This window comes from Argopecten irradians, chromosome 16 (genome assembly GCF_041381155.1).
Source record: "Argopecten irradians isolate NY chromosome 16, Ai_NY, whole genome shotgun sequence".
Classification (NCBI taxonomy): Eukaryota; Metazoa; Mollusca; class Bivalvia; order Pectinida; family Pectinidae; genus Argopecten; species Argopecten irradians.
The window spans coordinates 28,800,231-28,822,580 of NC_091149.1; the positions used below are offsets into that span (position 1 = coordinate 28,800,231).

The 22,350-nt window shown below is 35.2% G+C and overlaps 1 protein-coding gene across 1 annotated transcript; it reads left to right on the top strand.

Annotated features, from left to right (window-relative positions):
- Nucleotides 1-1,300: 1,300 nt before the first annotated feature.
- On the top strand, nucleotides 1,301-16,815 carry LOC138311052 (uncharacterized). The gene is made up of 6 exons (XM_069252483.1): nucleotides 1,301-1,438; nucleotides 8,981-9,195; nucleotides 10,238-10,373; nucleotides 10,964-11,097; nucleotides 13,599-13,776; nucleotides 14,704-16,815. The coding sequence occupies exons 2-6, from the start codon at nucleotides 8,987-8,989 to the stop codon at nucleotides 15,328-15,330; spliced, it is 1,284 nt and encodes a 427-aa protein (XP_069108584.1). The 5' UTR covers nucleotides 1,301-1,438; nucleotides 8,981-8,986; the 3' UTR covers nucleotides 15,331-16,815.
- Nucleotides 16,816-22,350: the final 5,535 nt, after the last annotated feature.

The following is a 22,350-nucleotide window of genomic DNA, read 5'->3' on the forward strand; positions in this document are numbered from 1 at the left end:
ATATGGAATGAAGTACTGATTGCTCATGCACCAAAGGCAAAATCAACTATTTTGTATTATTTTTTGTGCTGATTAGACATATATATATACACGATTAAACACCAATTATCATTCAATTGATGAATATCATTTATGCTCTGTCGGCGGTGGAGCATCTTTAAGTCATCATAAATGTTTATGATTTTATTTTCCTAATGTGTATGGATGCTGAACGTGATAATACAACCAATTTGGGGTCCTTAAGGGGGGGTTTTGAGTCTGTTAATTTGTCATATTTCCATGTAAAAGTTTTGAGCAAGTTTCTATTTTGTGAATTGTTTAAGCTTAAGACATCATAAATGTTTATGATTTTATTTTCTCTTATGTGTATGGATGCTGAACGTGATAATACAACCAATTTGGGGTCCTTTAGGGGGTGTTTGAGTGTTAATTTGTCATATTTCCATGTTAAAGTTTTGAGCAAATTTCTATTTTGTGAATTGTTTAAGCTTAAGTCATCATAAATGTTTATGATTTTATTTTCCTAATTTGTATGGATGCTAAACGGGATAATACAACCAATTTGGGGTCCTTTAGGGGTTTTTTGAGTCTGTTTAGTTGTCATATTTCCATGTTAAAGTTTTTGAGCAAGTTTCTATTTTGTGAATTGTTTAAGCATAAGTCATCATAAATGTTTATAATTTTATTTTCCTAATGTGTATGGATGCTGAACGTGATAATACAACCAATTTGGGGTCCTTTAGGGGGTGTTTGAGTGTTAATTTGTCATATTTCCATGTTAAAGTTTTGAGCAAATTTCTATTTTGTGAATTGTTTAAGCTTAAGTCATCATAAATGTTTATGATTTTATTTTCCTAATTTGTAAGGATGCTGAACATGATAATACAACCAATTTGGGGCCCTTTAGGTTTTTTTTGAGTCTGTTAATTTGTCATATTTCCATGTTTAAATAGTAAATACTTGAACATCAACTTCTTCTGAATAGGCGAGCTTTGCTGTTCTCCAACAGTTCTTGTTAAAACCAAATAATGCTTGTAAACAGATTTAGTGTGATAACCATACTTTGCATGACCTCAAAACGCAAGATAATTTTGTAAGCTTGTTTTAAAATAGAACGAATTTACTTACCCGGCGTACTATACCTTTCGGCCGGGTACGTATGAGTGCCTCAGAAAATCACTCGGGCACAATTTTCTGTACTTTTCCAATTATTTTAAGAGTATACGTGCATATATATATATATATATATTATTTTTGTCCTAAACAAACAACACGACCATTCTGAATATCTACTTTACTTCTCATTACACGTCAAATTCATAATTTGTAGACCTGCCGTATACTTGTCCTTGGAAAAGGTCACCACATTTATATGTGAAAAAAAATGTCTCGGCTGTGAATCTGATATTTCATATGGTTCAGGATTGTTGCCTGGTAGGTAAGTGATATAAAAGAAGTACGATTATATGCATACAAAGGTTTTGATACTAATTTGCAAAATTATTTCTTTGCTCCATTATCAGTAATAGGCACCAGGTGCAGCGACGACACCATTATCTGTCTAAAAGCATTTTGAGCTATAATATTGAAGCTAGTTTAAATTGGTATTTATGACGTCAATAGCAGAGGTTAATTGCCCTCGTAAAGGTTGGTCTGTCATCTAGTTATAACTAACCTTACCGTACCACTTACTGACATTTTTGTCACAAATTCAAACTGTAAATACCGAGGACGGATTAGGTGTAATTGAAAAATTGAAATATAAAACTTTTGTGTCTGAGTAAGATGTACAAAATATATTCATGTTCAGTTATTTGATTCACAGACGACATGATTGATGCCATGTTACAAAAACGTCGTAAAGCATCTGTCTGACTTGGTGATCGGGCGTTGTAGTGGTTAAGCCGCTCGCCTTTTACCTAGCCGATCCGGATGAAAAGGTTTTGGCACGCCCGATCACGTGGATTTTATAGGTCACTCCGGTTTCCTCCCACTACAAAGAGTCGCGCTTGTTTTTTACATCCGGGCAATCAGGAGTGATTTTCATTGATTTGGATAAGTTGTATCACTTGTTTCGCTCGATTTAAAGTAAATAAAGCTTATTTATTTTATTTGTCTACCTGACCTTTGACATAAAAGATGTTACTACCATGGAAATCAAAAGCATGAAATAATCGTATGATGGAACATTCGATAATAGTGTAAATCTGTAGTGGAACAAACCATATTCAGGTGAAAAGATATGTTTTTTACTCTTCGCAATTGAACTTGAAGTTCAAACCTGGGGCGATCAATACTCAAAACCAATAAATAATTGTACCCGATCGATAATCAATAATCGATCAGTAATTACATACATCACACCAGTGAGCAAAACTAATATCCAATCAGAAATACTCCAAAGTTTATTGGAGGCATGGATGTTATGGATGTTAGTTTTTTCACATTGAGTAAACAAATAAAATTGTTATATAAAATCATTAAAACTCCCATTACTTCATGGAATGCAATTGGTCAGTACTGGCTGCAATCATTAGACAGTAAGTTTGGAAGCAATTTCTTTCTGTGTAATTGCTCAGACACTAATTCGCTAAACTTTAGTCGTATTTCTAAATTGTACAAAAACTTGTTATCAGCATGGTCCACACTTTTAAGAGCTAATGATGCAAGAAATATACAGGAACTTTTGAATCAAGAATTATTTGGCAATTATATGATTGTCTTTAATAGAAAACCACGTTTCTTTAACTCCTTTTCAAGCAGTGGAATGCATACGATAGGTGATGTATGGGATTCCGCACAGAAACAGTTCAAAAGTGATCAAGATATTTATGGGAAACTAAGAGATAAAAGAAACTGCATTTTAGAGTTATCGAGATTGAAGTCTGCAATACCAATGAAATATAAACGAATATTACGCGAGGAAGATATCTTAAATGAGGAAAAATCTAATATTTTTGTGGATTCTGAATTGAATATCATTGATCGAAATAATAAAATAATCGAATATAATAAAATAATCGAATATAAAAATTTAAAACTCAAATCAGTAAGCATGAAACTTAACGGGAATAATAGACCCGGTGTGGGAGAACCTTTATCAAATACAATTTCAATGGAAAGATATCTGGTTAAATTGTTTTAATATATTAACATGTCTTGAGATTAAAGAATTTAAAGAAATATATTTCAGGAACACTAGATAAAGAAGAAATTGTTATTCTTGGTTATCCTGGTAAAAGTGGACTTGCTTTATTAATAAACACTTTTATTTGTATCATGAAGTGGACAATATGGAAATGCAGAAATGACATTAAACACAACAACAGACTTCCACACGCAGAAATTACAAAAATACAATTGAGGAAGCAACTTAAAAATGAGCTCTGGCTTTTTTGCAATTCTAAACAGAAAACATTAGTAACTATTGATATTGTTTCCCAAATATGTGATAGTATACCCTTGTAATGAATATTTTAATAAGAATGTCACATGTGTAGCCTGCAGTGGACTTTTGTTAGCAGGCTTGCATCTTAAGAAAAAATTTGTAATAAATAAGCTTTGTATAATTATGTCATGTGTAGCCTGCTACATGCACTATGTGCAGTGGACTCTTGTTTTTAGCAGGCATGCATGCTAAAGGAAATTGTGAAAATATAACAGGCATGCTTCAGGCAGGGTTATTTTAGAAAATATGTAATACAACATTGTCATTGATATGTGATATATACTATTAAAAATCAAAAGAAAAGTATCAATATGTTATATGCGTGCGTGCGTGCGTGCGTGCGTACGTATGTATGTATGTGAGGTTAACCGATCAGTAATTACATATATCACACCAGTGAGAAAAAGTAATATCCAATCAGAAATAAATAACCTATAATAAACCAACAACGTCTCTGTTATCAATAACCGATTAATGAGCATTTATCTTCAAAACATTAATAACCAATGTTTGTACCTTCAACTCAGTGTTTATGTGTCTTTGCTGGTTGTAAATTACAGAAAAACTTAGATAACCGCATTCTGTATCGACGTTAGAGAAACCTAAATGACCGCACTCTGTATCAAAGACCACAGACACTTAGATAACCGCACTCTGTATCCACGACCAGAGAAACTTGGATAACCGCACTCTGTATCCACGACAAGAGAAACTTCGATAACCGCACTCTGTATCCACGACAAGAGAAACTTCGATAACCGCACTCTGTATCGACGTTAGAGAAACTTCAATAACCGCACTCTGTATCCAAGACCAGACACTTCGATAACCGCACTCTGTATCGACGTTAGAGAAATTTCAATAACCGCACTCTGTATCCAAGACCACAGACACTTAGATAACCGCATTCTGTATCGACGTTAGAGAAGAGAAACTTAAATAGCCGCACTCTGTATCCAAGACCACAGACACTTAGATAACCGCATTCTGTATCGACGTTAGAGAAACTTAAATGACCACACTCTGTATCCAAGACCACAGACACTTAGATAACCGATAACCGCACTCTGTATCCACGACAGAGAAACTTTGATAACCGCACTCTGTATCGACGTTAGAGAAACTTAAATAGCCGCACTCTATATCCAAGACCACAGACACTGAGATAACCGCACTCTGTATCCACGACCAGAGAAACTTTGATAACCGCACTCTGTATCCAAGACCACAGACACTGAGATAACCGCACTCTGTATCCACGACCAGAGAAACTTTGATGACCGCACTCTGTATCGATGTTATGGAAACTTAAATAACCGTACTCTGTATCCAAGACCATAGAAACTTAGATAACCACAGTCTTATCCACCACCAGAAAAAAACTTAGATAACCACCACCAGAAAAAAACTTAGATAACCGCCCTCCGTATACACGACGGGGTCGCGTTGGACGAATGGTTAAGATGTCTCAACATATTACCACAGGCCCTCCACCCCTAGGTTGCGAGTTCGAATCCCATGTGGGATAGTTGCCAGGTACTGGCCGCTGGTCGGTGATCTTTCTCCGGGTACTCCGGCTTTCCTCCAAAAACAAAATTTGGCACGTTGTTATCGGCCAGTTAACACATGTAGCTAGCTCTGCTGACATACAAATCTACACGAACTCAGGTGCAGGTTGACATTTTAAGCAAAGTGATATTCATACGCGAAACCAAAAATGCTTTCCGGTTTAGGACTAATTGACATATTACATCAAAACTAGTACAACAATAACATACTACTGGTTTCATAACAGTATGAACGAACTGTATTGAGTGATGACGCCCAGAGAGAACTATTTACATATGGCGTACGTAGCACAGTTGTGAAGAGAGATTGATATAAAAGAAAAAGAATAATAACCACCGAGGTGTACCGAACTGGGCACAGGCCATAGCAAAGGGTACAAAAATCATGTCCGCAAATACAGTAAATATATCCATGGCTTGTCAAACAATATGCATCTCCGAACTTTGAAACCGATGTTATCTTGGAAAATACCTGACCGTTTTGCATCTGTATATCTGCCAGGAAATATATCTAATTTCAGATATATTCTGACGATTTTGAATATAAATATTCCATGCAGAGCAGATATGAAAAGATTTGCCTATGCATTTTTATCAAAACACCGTGTCACTTCAGACATATTTTCAAGGCAGATGGCCCTGCAGGTAGGGCGTTAGAATTGTACCTGCTGCCCCTATTGCATGATCGTAAAAGGCGACTAAATTTAGGATCTTATGTTTTCTTTTCTTCCTAACTAACTTTATCTTTCCTAATGCCTCCCTTGGCACCGCCTCACTTTTGGCCTTGAGTTGAGCGTTCGCCCCTGTGAGGAAGGCTCTGGGTTCTGTCCCCTGGCCGAGACACACCAAAGTCTATAAAAGTGGTAGTTTCTGCTCCTGCTTAGCGCTCAGTACACAGGAAGTGGGACGACTGGTTCGCCCGTTGTCAGTATAATGTGACCGGGTGGAGTGTGTCGCTTGGTGTCTTCGGCGGCATGCTTCAGTGATTTAGCACTATAAAAAGGGCAACAGTTCCACTATACAAGAAGACACAACATAAATATACCGCAGTCTCCCAAAACACGCACCTCGCACAACATACACGCAACAGGCCGTCCTTACATGACCATAGCTGTTAATAGGACGTTAATTAATCAAACAAACAAAAAATACCACCCAATCCTTGTAATTCATGGTTTAACACAATCTCTAGGTATTTCTCCGATCTGAAGTCACAATAGTTCTGGAAACCATTCTTTAAACTCAAACATCCTTTATGGCAGTAGATAATTTACTTACAAAGCAACATGTTCGTTATTTTTACATTATTTTACGATGTCACTACAATTATAATATTCTGGACATCAATCTGATTAAAATACAGATCCTTATTATCACTACGTTTGATAAAGAGGATCTGAGAAAATCCCATTTGGGGTCATGTCCAGGTGACCTTTGAAAATGCCCAATCAAATTGCTACTTGTAAAATTTGGACAGTGAATTTCAGGGGACGAAATTGTTTGAAAAACTGTCGGAATTATTTTAGTTAACGTAGTCATCTCGCCCAAAGAGAACAACAAAGTTTATTGTGTATGTTTATTGGGACGAAATATCGTTTTCAATTGATGTAACAAATTGTAGAAAATGGATTTGATTTGAATTCCAGGTGGTATAAAGGTCATCTGGACGTGACCTCCTTAGGGATTTTGTCAGATCCACTATTTAACGGAGTGGTTATAAGGATCTGTATTTAAATCAGATTGGCTGGACATTTTCTTCAGTTTTACGTGTGTCGAGTTTGACGCCTTAAAGAAAATGTTTTAATAGACGAAGAAATTTTGTCAGTATAATGTGACCGGGTGGGGTGTGTTGCTTGGTGTCTTCGGCGGCATGCTTCAGTGATATAGCACTATAAAAAGGGCAACAGTTTCACTATGCAAGAGGACACAACACGAACATACCGCAGTCTCCCAAAACACGCACCTCATACAACATACACGCAACACCGCATACATGGGAGGCCGTCCTTACATGACCATAGCTGTTAATAGGACGTTAATAAATCAAACAAACAAACAAACAAAAATCTATATACGATAGGAAAGGCAATTATCTGTCCTTTTGAACGATATATCACAAAATACTTATATTGAAATTCGAGAGTCACATTTCGTTAATTTCGCTGTCTGTTCAGAAAGTTGATAACTTTCAGTTAAAGAATGTGCGTGAGGTGTCCGCCTTCTTTTCGATGACATGAAGAATTCTGTCCCTGAAATTCTACACCACCTTACGATTCTGTAAATCGGCTTCCTGGAGATGATCTGCATATCTCGGTGACATCATCATTTTTTTTTATTCCTCAAAACTGAGATACAAATATTAAATACAAGGTAAATAGATGCATTTGAAGCTATAGTCTTTAATACGTGTTCAATTGTATATATGTATACATTATGAGGGTTCTGGTATTAATTATCAGGTTTTATCAAGAAAATATTATAAATTACTAGCAATATACATATATTCGCTCTTGATGTATGGTATAAAGTTGACTACAATAGCATAGAGACTCAATCATGTTGTTAATTCATAACACAAGAACATTTTTTAATAATCATCAATAGAAAGACAGTGTAGCTAATATATAACTCGAATCATTCAAGAATATAACATTAGCTAAAGTATATGCCATAAGTAGCTCGAATCTTGAAAGGTTGCAATCACCCGGAATACCTCTTTTAAAAACGCGTATGTTTGCGATAATGTCGTAGGAGATCGGTACATAATTGCCACTTAACTTTTCTCTCTAAAATTGAAAATGTCTTTACAATACCAAGGAAGTGACAGTTTTCCCCTGTTTTAACATAGGTAAGATATGCAACTTGTAATATCACATAGAAACAACACAAATGTGTTTCATTTCTATGATTGGATGCCCAGCTTCAAGTACTTCAGTATTTTGATTTTTTTATAATTCACTATATTTAGATTGTTCCTGTTTTAGAACAACACAATGAAGCTCCGTCTTTTTATTCCATGTCATTCAATACATGTTATATATATATATATACGCTTGGTCTGCAGCTTTTGTGTACATAAATTAAAAGATTCACACATCGAAATTTTGCGTCTGAGTGATAAGTAAGACGCAATGTATGGACCATCAATTACAATACATACGCCATTTAAACAAGATACTTTATTGTTATATACCTGTATTAAGACTACTGCGAATCCCTTACTTATTGGTAGTTTACCTGCGAGAGACCTTATAGCGAAACTAAAACTCATAATGTCTCATTCAGCTTAAAGTACACGTTATACCAAATACAATTGGGGGTAATAATGAGTGCTATGATAATAGTTTAGCTAAAGAAAAGACTTAATTATCTAACAAACCTTGTTCATGGACCAGTATAACAATCTTATTTTGATTCTAGAAACTACACATATCAATAGCACAATACATTAATATTTCCAGTGGTTGCAGTAGATACATCCCCGAATTAGATATTTATTAAATTCGTTGTTTTCGGGACGGATGCAGTGAGGCTAATGAGCTCTTAGTGTCTGCGACCTTATAAAGTCATGAATGTCAGTTGAATACCAGTGTATTCCTTAAAATGTATCGCAAAGCATGCAGCTACAACGGTATGGACTAGAAGGCGTCATTATTCTCAGGGCCCAGTTTCATGAACATTCCTTAAATTTAAGGAATCTCTCAACTTAAAATTCTCCATAGAAAAGCTTTGCAGTAGTTAAAGAAAAAATAAAGTTAACGAGCGCTTCCTTAAAATCCGTAAGACATTTATATGGACAGTTAATGGATTACTTATATTTAAGGAATGTTCATGAAACTGTGCCCTGGTTAAGGTTCAAAACGCTGTATATTGCAATGAAAGTCCGCCAAATGCAAATTATCCTGGGGGCAACAAAAAATGGAGCAATCATTATGCTAATATATTTATGAATATCCATACACAGTTTAAGATGGCGGACGGCCCGAAGCGTGTTGCTGTAATCGGAGCAGGAGAAGCTGGACTCAGCGCGCTCAGAAACCTTCTCCTCTCCAAGAAAGGTCACGTCCCGACATGCTTTGAGAGAGGAAGTGACGTCGGTGGACTTTGGCTGTATAACAAAAGCACGCATGTCGACGATAACGGGATGCCTGTTTTTACTAGTATCTACAGGGATTTAATGTAAATATCAGATATTCTGTGTTTTGATATTAAATGTAAAATGCCAAAATGTAAATGACATGTATGTTGATATTATTTGTAAAAAATGGAAATGTCATTTGTTTATCAATCAAGTTAAATTTTGAAAGCGAATGCTAGACATGCGGTACACAAGAATGCAAAAATACAGCTTTATAAATCATTTGTTTATCCTAGGTGTGTTACAAAATACAGCTTTATAAATCACTTGTTTATCCTAGGTGTGTTACAAAATACAGCTTTATAAATCACTTGTTTATCCTAGGTGTGTTACAAAATACAGCTTTATAAATCACTTATTTATCCTAGGTGTGTTACAAAATACAGCTTTATAAATCACTTGTTTATCCTAGGTGTGTTACAAAATACAGCTTTATAAATCACTTATTTATCCTAGGTGTGTTACAAAATACAGCTTTATAAATCACTTGTTTATCCTAGGTGTGTTACAAAATACAGCTTTATAAATCACTTGTTTATCCTAGGTGTGTTACAAAATACAGCTTTATAAATCACTTATTTATCCTAGGTGTGTTACAAAATACAGCTTTATAAATCACCTGTTTATCCTAGGTGTGTTACAAAATACAGCTTTATAAATCACTTATTTATCCTAGGTGTGTTACAAAATACAGCTTTATAAATCACTTGTTTATCCTAGGTGTGTTACAAAATACAGCTTTATAAATCACTTGTTTATCCTAGGTGTGTTACAAAATACAGCTTTATAAATCACTTGTTTATCCTAGGTGTGTTACAAAATACAGCTTTATAAATCACTTATTTATCCTAGGTGTGTTACAAAATACAGCTTTATAAATCACTTGTTTATCCTAGGTGTGTTACAAAATACAGCTTTATAAATCACTTGTTTATCCTAGGTGTGTTACAAAAGAAACACGTCTAATTTTGATAACGTTCTCAAATACAATTCATACAGTGATAGCAGTATAGTAGTTGATAAATGTTTTAATTGCTATAGTTTACTGAGCACCTAGTAAAGTTCACAAATGCTCAATTTTAGGACGAACATTCCAAAACAGTTGATGTCGTTTCCTGATTTTCCACATAAAGACGGCCAATCCTACCTCTCACGACCCGAGGTGTGTGACTATCTGCAGAGATATGCCGATTTCTATGACCTCAGGAAGTTTATCAAGGTATTATTTTTGTGCAATAATAACATAAACATTCAGATCATCTTCTTGACCTGCGTTTCATGTATTGAACAATAGTTATAAATTAAATAGGGGCCGCGGTGTCCGAATGGTTAATACGTCCACATATATTTCCCCCCGCCCTTCACCTCGGGAATGCAAGTTCGAATCATATGTGACAGTTGACAGGTACTGACCGGTGGTCGGTGATGTTTCTCCGGGAACTCAGACTTTCCACCGCTAACAAACCTGACACGTCCTTACATACCTTGGCTGTTAAAAGGACGTAAAACTAATAAAACTGTTTTTTTAATTAAAGAGGTAAATGATACCTGAAGATGATGACATAGGTGGATGTCGCTGACAAATATATATAAACCTTAAAAGTATCATATCATATAACATAAGTGTGTACAACGACAAAAATGTTTAAATTACAAAACTGATATAACATAGTGAATTTAATTCGAGGTACCAAAATCTACTATCATGAAGCGTCTACCGTCCAAAAGTGAGCCGTGTATGGCCGAGCTTACTTTGTAAATACTGTAAATTAGGAGCAAGGAGTTATTAGAAATATTTTCTGATCGCAGATGAACACTTTCGTTCAAGAAGTTTCCCCAACTACAAAAGACCGTCATACCAAGTGGACGGTGAAGTACTTTGACGTTAGGAAAAAAGAGGCCGTTCATAGCGAGGTCTTCGATGCTGTCATTGTATGTAGTGGGTAAGTAAAAGTCCCTATGCTATTTAAAACACGTATCATCTGATTTCTAATACTGTATAGGTGTTCAAAGTTACTGATTTCTTATACTGTATATGTGTCCAAAGTTACTGATTTCTAATACTGTATACAAATTATGATTTCTATACTGTATAGTGTTCAAATTACTGATTTCTAATACTGTATAGGTGTTCAAATTACTGATCTTTCTATACTGTTAGGTGTCAAAGTACTGATTTCTATACTGTTAGTGTCAAAGTTACTGATTTCTAATACTGTATAGGTGTTCAAATTACTGATTTCTAATACTGTATAGGTGTCCAAAGTTACTGATTTCTAATACTGTATAGTGTCAAGTTACTGATTTCTAATACTGTAGTAGTTCTAAACTGTATAGTGTATACTGATTTCTAATACTGTATAGGTGTCAAAGTTACTGATTTCTAATACTGTATAGGTGTTCAAAGTTACTGATTTCTAATACTGTATAGGTGTCAAAGTTACTGATTTCTAATACTGTATAGGTGTTCAAGTTACTGATTTCTTACTGATATGTAATGTTCCTAAGTTACTGATTTCTAATACTGTATAGGTGTCAAAGTTACTGATTTCTAATACTGTATAGGTGTTCAAAGTTACTGATTTCTATACTGTTATAGTGTTTTACTGATTTCTAATACTGTATAGGTGTTCAAACTTACTGATTTCTAATACTGTATAGTGTTCAAAGTTACTGATTTCTAATACTGTATAGTGTTCAAAGTTACTGATTTCTAATACTGTATAGGTGTTCAAAGTTACTGATTTCTAATACTGTATAGTGTTCAAAGTTACTGATTTCTAATACTGTATAGGTGTTCAAACTTACTGATTTCTAATACTGTATAGGTGTCCAAAGTTACTGATTTCTAATACTGTATAGGTGTTCTAATACTGATATAGTTCAAAGTTACTGATTTCTATACGTATAGGTCATACTGATTTCTATACTGTATAGGTGTTCAAAGTTACTGATTTCTAATACTGTATAGGTGTTCAAAGTTACTGATTTCTAATACTGTATAGGTGTTCAAAGTTACTGATTTCTAATACTGTATAGGTGTTCAAAGTTACTACTGATTCTAATTACTGATTTCAATACTGTATACTGTATAGGTGTCCAAACTTACTGATTTCTAATACTGTATAGGTGTTCAAAGTTACTGATTTCTAATACTGTATAGGTGTTCAAAGTTACTGATTTCTAATACTGTATAGGTGTTCAAACTTACTGATTTCTAATACTGTATAGGTGTTCAAAGTTACTGATTTCTAATACTGTATAGGTGTCCAAAGTTACTGATTTCTAATACTGTATAGGTGTTCAAAGTTACTGATTTCTAATACTGTATAGGTGTTCAAAGTTACTGATTTCTAATACTGTATAGGTGTCCAAACTTACTGATTTCTAATACTGTATAGGTGTTCAAAGTTACTGATTTCTAATACTGTATAGGTGTTCAAAGTTACTGATTTCTAATACTGTATAGGTGTTCCAAGTTACTGATTTTGCGATTTACTTATTCGTCGGAGTTCATTTTCGCCTTCAAAGTGTCATTCACCCGGCAGACTTTTGACAATATGCAAAACCATGATTTTGATCAATCTCGCGGTATTGGATGCGTTCGCGAATTTCGCGAAATTAAAATCAATGCAATTATTGGCAACTATGCAGAAACATAAACGAAATAGTTTGAAAAAACTGTCAGAATTATTTCCGTTTTCGTAGTTATATCGCCCAAAGAACCTAACAAAGCTTAATGTGTAGTATACTGGGACGAAATGACGTTTTAGTTGTATATAGTGCAAAAAGTGATACAGTCTCGTTCTAGCTTTGCTTGAGCTCGGTCGGAAGTGCGGCGGACCAGTAAGTCCGGGATCGCGGGTTCGAGCCCTACTGGCGGCACACTACTCTTGCCCTGTTATACATTGATAACTAAGATATCAATAACCAAAGCTACATGTAACTATTAATCGATAATTTTTCCACCACGGTTGTTGTCCCCCTAAACAAAACAGTATTTCTACCGCTGAGCATCACTTGACATCATTCATACAGGAACTTACATGAGTGTTCATTTCATATGAGAGTCTGAGAAATTTTTATTTTTGGCCAGCAAAATTAATACTCATATGAAATAAACACAAAATTAAGATACTTTTTCTCACATAACTACAAATACCTACAAAACAAGAATTTAACGCCAAAATATATTTCGAAAATCCTGCAGATACCGCCATTTTGTCCTGCCGTCCTCGTAATCCTGACGTCACGTCATTTTTCCTGACGTCATTTTATTGTTTTTGTCTAACGTCATAATGTTCCAGTTCCAGCCAATGAAAATCAATCCAGGTAATATTACAGTAGTGACATACGTAAAAATATTACACGGGCGAAATCACTGTATATCAGGCAGATTATGTGATAAATATTATATTACAGATATTTTTACCATGTCTTATAGGCAGCACGAGAAGTCGTACGTACCGGAGATCGAAGGTGTGGACGAGTTCCAAGGAGACGTCTCCCACAGTCACAATTACAGGACTCCGGAAATCTACAAGGGCAAAAATGTTGTCATCCTAGGGGCGTCATTTTCAGGACAAGATATAGCAGTTGGCATATCATCACATGCAAAACAGGTAATCACAACCCACATGCAAAATAGTAGTATATAAATTAGTAATGCAATAACCATGTGTCGCAATCTGATTAAAATACAGATCCTTATAACCACTCCGTTCAATCGAGGATCTGAGAACATCCCATAAAGGGTCAGGTTCGGATGACCTTTCCACCACGTGTCTATTAGATCATATATGATTTCTACACAATGCTACATCAATTGATAACGCCATTTCGTCCCAGTATACATATACATTTAGTTTTGTTGTGCTCTTTGGGCGAGATGACAAGGTAATAATTCGGACAGCTTTTTAAAACTATTTCGTCCCCAGTCAAGATTCTGGCAGTGCCATTTTGATTGACCTTTTCCAAAGGTCATCTGGACGTGACCCCTAATGGGATGTTGTCAGATCCACTTATCAAACGTAGGGATAACAAGGATCTGTATTGTAATCATATTGCTTGTGTCGGTATCGTCAACGGCATGTTTCAGAAAGATAATAAACAAACACATCAGCAAACGACCAGGAGGCAGTTAAAAGGTGTCAGTAATTGTAATTTTTATTGTTTCGTATATAATAACAAAAGACAAACATAAAATATTGATTATTCCTGCGTTCAATATTTTATACGATCGGTATTGGAAATACTAACAGTTTCTGATGCGGACCATCAAATATCCATCCGCATGCCTCCAAATTGCGCGTGACATACTCAATCTATCGAGAAATAAAGTTGAGTAGCCTTTGGTTGAAATCAACGAGGTTTATATTATCAATTCACTAGTGACTGTAAACATTATCAATTACCTGTAATTCTTTAAATAACCTTTGAACTGAAATTAAGATATCCCCAACCAATCCATTACATTGACATCGTTACAAGTTACTTCATTAATACATGTTAATCGCCAGATAAGTGTTATCCGTGTCATTTTTGTACAGGTCTACCTCAGCCATCTAAAGGATCCCCTCACTACAGATTTACCTGCCAACATTGTGGAGAAAACCGGTATTAAGCGGATGACGAAGAATGGAGTAGTGTTTCTCGACGATACTCAGGCCGCGGTTGACGCGCTTGTACTGTGCACGGGGTTTCTATCCCAGTTTCCATTTCTGTCAAACGACATCATCCAGATAAATTCCGAACGGATTACCCCAATATACAAACACATTGTACACACAAAATTCCAAACACTTTTATTTATAGCTATTCCCAAACTCCTGGCCTATTTCCCGCACTGGTTCGAGATGGCGAAAGCAGTAGTTTCCATTCTGGATGGTAGCGTCACATTACCATCAGAAGAAGAAATGGTGAAGGATGCTGAAAACGACTTCGCTAAAAGAAAGCAGGAAGGTTTAGATGGCACTAAAGCTCACTTCATGGGCGACGGTGACCGTCAATGGCGCTTCAACAATGATATAGCGAAATTAGCAGGACTGGATCCACTTCCGGTTTCCTTCCAGCGTCTGTGGGATTACGTCACGATTCAAAGAGAAAACCACTTCCTCACTTTTCGCAAACAGAACTTTGAACTGAATGGCACAGAAGACTTCCTGGAGAAAAAGTAAAAGAAATGTTAATGTCACATTGAAACTATGAATTATACAACTCGGATGCGATTCTAATTTTATGTGTAGCCATCATAAGATAGAGACTATTACTGTTTGAAAGTCTATAACAGAGGAACTTGTAGAAATCAATTAACTAACGCTGTGGTTAACTATAACAAAGGACCTTATAGAAAACAACTAACTAACACCGTGGTTAACTATAACAAAGGACCTTATAGAAATCAGTTAACTAACGCTGTGGTTAACTATAACAAAGGACCTTATAGAAAACAATTAACTAACACTGTGGTTAACTATAACAAAGGACCTTATAGAAATCAGTTAACTAACGCTGTGGTTAACTATAACAAAGGACCTTATAGAAATCAATTAACTAACGCTGTGGTTAACTATAACAAAGGACATTGTAGAAATCAATTAACTAACGCTGTCATTAACTATAACACAGGACCTTGTAGAAATCAATTAACTAACGCTGTCGTTAACTATAACACAGGACCTTGTAGAAATCAATTAACTAACGCTGTCGTTAACTATAACACAGGACCTTGTAGAAATCAATTAACTAACGCTGTCATTAACTATAACACAGGACCTTGTAGAAATCAATTAACTAACGCTGTCATTAACTATAACAAAGGACCTTGTAGAAATCAATTAACTTACGCTGTCATTAACTATAACACAGGACCTTGTAGAAATCAATTAACTAACGCTGTGGTTAACTATAACAAAGGACCTTGTAGAAATCAGTTAACTAACGCTGTGGTTAACTATAACAAAGGACCTTGTAGAAATCAGTTAACTAACGCTGTCGTTAACTTTAACAAAGGACCTTATAGAAATCAATTAACTAACGCTGTGGTTAACTATATCAAAGGACCATGTTGAAATCAACTGACTAACGTTGTGGTTAACTATAACAAAGGACCTTGTAAAAATCAATTAACTTTCGCTGTGGTTATCGTAAAGCTGTGAACGGTTTAGTATGTTACTCGGATTACCCTGACTATTAGCCTTAATTGTATTAAACAAATTATATATTCAAAGATGTTCCACCGTTGACGAATGGTATTTTTTCTCAAAGACAGGAGCAATTTGTATTTTTCTTTAGTTACAACAAATACCTTATTTCCACCACTACCACCATTTAAAAGTTTGCGATTCTTATTTTACTTCAAGATAAAAAAATTAATTGCGCCAGAAAAAAAAATCATTTTGCACTACTAGTATGCCCTATAGAAATGAAGTACGAATGCATGTACTGATGGCGCATCCACCAAAAGAAAAATAAATTATTTGATATTAATTATATTTCTTGTTATTTTGACATTCATTTACAAGAGTAAACACGATTTGTTGTTCAAACGATGAGTAATGTTTGTGCGCTGTCGCGGTTGAGCATGTTTATTTTATCCACTTTTATCTCATGTATTTCAATTATTATGGTTGAAATCATGAATAAATACTTCCAATGGTGTACACTACAGAGGTTCAAATTGTCTGCTGTGGTTATTGATAACATCAGATGTAAAGTTGATTTTAAATTATAATTTCTTAAATTTCTTAATTTTTTTTTAAAGATTCATCCACCTGCTAATGGAAATACTTGCCGGGGTAGCAAATTATAAAACCTAAGGCTTTTGTGAACACTCTCCTTCAAATCCATATAAAAGCGTCTTAAAGTCTTGTATTTCACTAAATGGTAAAATTATATACTCTAGTATGTCAATCTGTCGCGGCTCTTATTTCGAGATTTCCATGTGAATAAAATTTATTTAAACATTTTTAATCTATTTTTAAACTGTTGTTCGCAAATAAAAGTCTTAAATGCATTTATATCGCCTCAGGCAAGATTCATTTCAAGTAACGCCTTGCGCTTACGGCATTCATAAAGATAGGAACGGGCCACAGAATCACGAACATACCTTAATATAAAAGCAATCTGATTGAAATACAGATCCGTTTAATATATAGAGGTTGCACAACGAGTGGTTGATGGATATGGAATTTATTCCACACGAGTTAGTTTCTTTTAAAAAAAAATAACTTATTCCACTTATTCCAAATCCAACAACCACGAGTCGTGTGACCTGTTTCCACCACAATTATCCACTTTTAGCCGATAAAAATACGACGAGGATAAGTAGCTATCCAACAGCAATTTTGGCGCCAAGCAGCGAGCACAGCATAACATGACGTCACTCGATTATTGATGACGTTGACAAATGATGACATGAAACTGAGAAAGACGTAGTTCGGTCAAAGTTCATCGTGTCAGCCAATCAGAATGCGTACAGAGTTTATACTACGTTTGGTATAAACAAATCGTTAATCAACAGCTGCATCGTTTATTTGATACCCTGAGAGTTGAATAACACCGCCTATTGTGGTAGAAAGGCTCTTATCAAACGTAGTGATAATAAGGATATGTATTTTAATCAGATTGAACATAAAGGAATTCCTTAACTTAAAAATATCCATAGGAAAGTATTACATGTTTTACGGAAGGTTCTTTAGGTTCGTAATTTTTCTTTAACTCATATAATGTTTTCCTATGGAGAATCAACTTAGCGTTCCTAAACTTTAAAGAGTTCCTTTGTTTAACATTATGGAATTCCTTAACTTGAAATTCTCTATAGGAAGACAATAAATTCGTTTAAGATTTTTTCCCTAAAACTTCTGTAATGTTAAGGTTTAGGGATGTTTGGGACCAAAACGAGTAAATTAATACGCAAATCCACGCAGTAGTAACACGAAATCATCAAGACTTAATTAGGTTTATAACAAACGTGGACCGTGACAATGTATGCGATATAAAACATTACCTACGTTCTGCCCTAAGTTCTGAGCTTTTTTGGTTTCCATGTTTAATGTTGTTTTCATTTTTGTTAATTGAAAGGATCTTCTACTAGATAAATCCATAACACATTTTGTATGTGGGAAAGATTAGGCATAAAAGAAATAGGTATCAGACTCGGCGTCGCCCAACCTGACACCAGTTACTTTTAGACCTAATAAGTTTCCGTATTAGGTCAGACATATACAGTATTCCTAATTACTGTGACTGCATGATAGAAACAGTAAAATGACGTGATGCCAGGATTCCGAGAAAGGCGGAACAATATACCGGCCTCCGAAATGTAAGTTGTCATAGACGTGTTATAGAAAGCACATCTAAAACAATAACTTTTATGTAAAAAAAGCCTTCCTTGACATGTTTCAAAAAATCTTGTATAAAATAAACACTCATACATATAATTGAGGTACAGTAACACTTTCTTTAGACGAATCTGCTTGATACGAATTTCTACTTTCTTTTCTCTTCTTCCTAACTGACTTTATCTTTCCTAATGCCTCCCTTGGCACCGCCTCACTTTTGGCATTGAGTTGAGCGTTCGCCCCTGTGAGGAAGGCTCTGGGTTCTGTCCCCTGGCCGAGACACACCAAAGTCTATAAAAGTGGTAGTTTCTGCTCCTGCTTAGCGTTCAGCATACAGGGAGTGGGACGACTGGTTCGCCCGTTGTCAGTATAATGTGACCGGATGGGGTGTGTTGCTTGGTGTCTTCGGCGGCATGCTTCAGTGATATAGCACTATAAAAAGGGCAACAGTTCCACTATACAAGAAGACACAACACGAACATACCGCAGTCTCCCAGTACACTCACCTCGCACAACATACACGCAACACACCGCATACATGGGAGGCCGTCCTTACATGACCATAGCTGTTAATAGGACGTTAATAAATCAAACAAACAAACAAGCAAACAAACTACTTATTATTTGCTCTATAACAAACAAATTTTTGATCTAAAATTGCTGGTTGTAGCCTTGTTTTAAAGTGAAATGTGGGGCTTAAACGAATCGATTTAAAGGAAATCAAAGAAGATCAAACAAGTCTACAATTAAATGTAGATAATGGAAAATCTGTCAAAAGAAGACATTGTTGCCGACTTTGAAATCTGTGAGTGAGCTTAGTAATCATGCTCTGGGATGCAATCAGCCTATTGACTTTAATAACTTATAGCATAAAGCTTCAAAATTTCTTAAGCGAATGTCTGTTACAAGGGATTATTTTTCCTGCTCAAATGGAATTCGCTACAGCTTACATACATTTCAACCTTATTCAAAAGCCTCGAATACGTTGACGTGTTCTCTTTATTACACTGACAATATTTCTTCATATGAGTTTCATATTAATCTAAACTTTTGTAATATCTCGTGGTTGTGTAAGTAGTGGAAATGTAGAACTCCAACGCAGATTGAGTGGATGGTACTTTTATTGGAGTCTTAGGAATCGACTCTGTACAGAGATTGGCGAGTTAATATTGCAGTACATCGGAATAACATGTGTCAATATTTGGATATGATATCCAATACCTAGAACAGTTGATATCAATGTAGCTGCTGTATTACTTAGGGAAACATGGTAACTCATTAGAACTTATCGTGTATCATGATTGATAGCATGCCTATGTAATTAGTAGTTATACAATGACCCTAACAGAAGTTGGTTCCCAATAGACTTTACATATACGTACATATACATGTACTATTGTAAATAAGAAACACATGTGCTTGACCTACACAATTTAAAGTGTACACGGAACGGAAAATAATATTTAGATATGTTAATCTGTTTGATCTCCTGACAAGAATGTTGAAAACCGCATCAAAATCGGCCGCTTCAGTACCGAGATACAGCCCTCCGAAGTGCTCGATTTTTACCTGTATATCGACTGCTAATCAGGGAATCGGCCGCTCACGCTGATTTGGGGAATAACCGGATGTGACGTCACGGGGACAACGGCAGTGAGGTGTTTGATAGTGGGGTTATAGCACAAAGGGGGACATATATGTATTCCGGAAATGGGGTTACGAGAATTTTACAAATATATATAAAGTATATAGTTATGTTGACGATTTAATTATATATATAATAGGAAATATTACAACTGAAATTAGGTTAAATATATATGTAGATTAGCGGAAACATGTATACGTTATTTATGTTTCTGGTACATTTAACTAGAGATCTTATCTCTGTTTTAACAACTTTCTAAATTATCAAACCTTTGGGAATATTCCATTTTCATAATGTGATCTAAAAAGAGACGAGTTGGAAAAATGATGGTTATATAATTATTCATTTGAATATGTTTCTGTATAAATAAAAATTCTCTCTAGGCCTATGGATTTCAGCAGAAATATATATGTAGGCCTATATATGTTTCTGATTTCAAGAACCAACATAACGAAAAGAATATGTTTTAAATGTATTTCATAGGTCAATACACGTAGATATCATAGACATAAATTAGGAGGGGAGTAAAAAAAATGGATATCCGAAATCTAGCAACTATCAGAAATATCAAAATTCTGACATTGAGCATTATATTTGCATTGTTAGGGCCCCCGCATCGAGATGCGGGTGCCCTATAGTAATCAGGTTGTCCGTCCGTCCGTCTGTCCGTTTTTTTTCTTTTGCACATTAATGATGGAAGGGAGTGGAGTATTTTCCCCATATTTTACATGATGATTCCCCATCCATCCTAGATCTGCTTGGTAATTTTTCAGGCTGAAATTAAATTAAAAAATCGGCCATCTTGGATTTTAACATTTAAAAAAAATCACAATGTTGTTGCTCTTAACTGATAAACATTTTGTTATAACATTATGATGCAAAGTTGTTCAGAATTAAACAAGGAGTTGACTGTCCAAAGGTAAGGTCATGGGCCAAGGTTACTAAGTCAAAGGTCAAGGTCAAATTTATTTGAGTTAATTGTATGCTCTTAATGTAATGTTAGCTTGGAATCAGGATTCAAGTTAAATACTTGGAAGACTTTTTCCAAAGAATTATAATAATGTACCATCATCGGTTTCCCAATTAATGTTGACATTAATTATTTATTAGCAACATATAGCTAACACGGAAGAATTCGTTGTCAAAATACTACTTTTCCACTTAAGCACGTCAGACACATAGCGGGGCCCTTTCTGACGTGTCAGTGTTCTAGTTCTTTCTCGACATGCCATTTGTAAATAATTTTGTAGTTGTTCTTATAAAAATACATTTACATGTAACCAGAACATATAAACAAGACAAATGTATAATGAGTCTTTCTGAAATATATACTGAACATCTAGTAATTGATACACTTGTTATATGTTATGTTGGAACGGTATGTTTTACAGTAAACCAGGGATTTTTAAGTGTAAGCAAATATTACATTATACAACAATTACATGATGGTCCATCGCTAACTTACCTGTGATCTTACTTTTGACACCTGACTCGAGCTAATCAACAAAGCGTGACAGGTCACTAAACACCTTTCTTACGTAATCTGGTTAGCCCCCTCATTAGTCTCGGTTGACCACCCGGTTTAGTTACTGCAGTATACAGGTATAGAGATTAACGCAGCACGACATTGGCTATTCGGAATGACAGTTCTGTTTTTGTTCTGTACTTGATATCTGCTACATGGATTAGGCTTGTCACATAGACATCTTCAGTCTCATTGTTTTCGTCTGACCCGTGCATGATTTATTTTTCAATTAAAGACACTAATGGATGAACTTGAGCGAAATATCAACAAGTCGTCGAGTGTACTTTATTATATGTAAGCTGAATGTATTTCGTCAAAAAACAAATAGACCAATTTCAGATATAACGCAATTAGTAGATGGCTGATGCATTTACATAATTTATATGCAAAAAAATCTGTTTGGAATCATGACTTAATCGTATGGGCAGGTTTTATATAAAAAAGTCAGAAATTTGTTAAGCGGGTTTGACCAGTAGACATTCAAAGACCCGAGTCGGGCTTTGGATAACATAATCAAGAATCCTTGATATAATATTCACATATATGTGGTTCCAACCACCACAGATATACAGCGTACGTGGATTATTATGAGCATTTTATTGTGTATCATTATGCAGTAATTTCGTAGAGATGTTTATTTATCTATGACAGGTACATCAATATACATGTATGCATGGTATAAATC

What these genes read in the sequence shown, in the direction of transcription:
- LOC138311052 (XM_069252483.1), top strand. Translation starts at nt 8,987, where the DNA reads ATGGCGGACGGCCCGAAGCGTGTTGCTGTAATCGGAGCAGGAGAAGCT. An exon ending in ACCTCAGGAAGTTTATCAAG is followed by an intron (nt 10,374 to 10,963) that starts GTATTATTTTTG and finishes TTCTGATCGCAG; the next exon opens with ATGAACACTTTCGTTCAAGA. An exon ending in GCTGTCATTGTATGTAGTGG is followed by an intron (nt 11,098 to 13,598) that starts GTAAGTAAAAGT and finishes CATGTCTTATAG; the next exon opens with GCAGCACGAGAAGTCGTACG.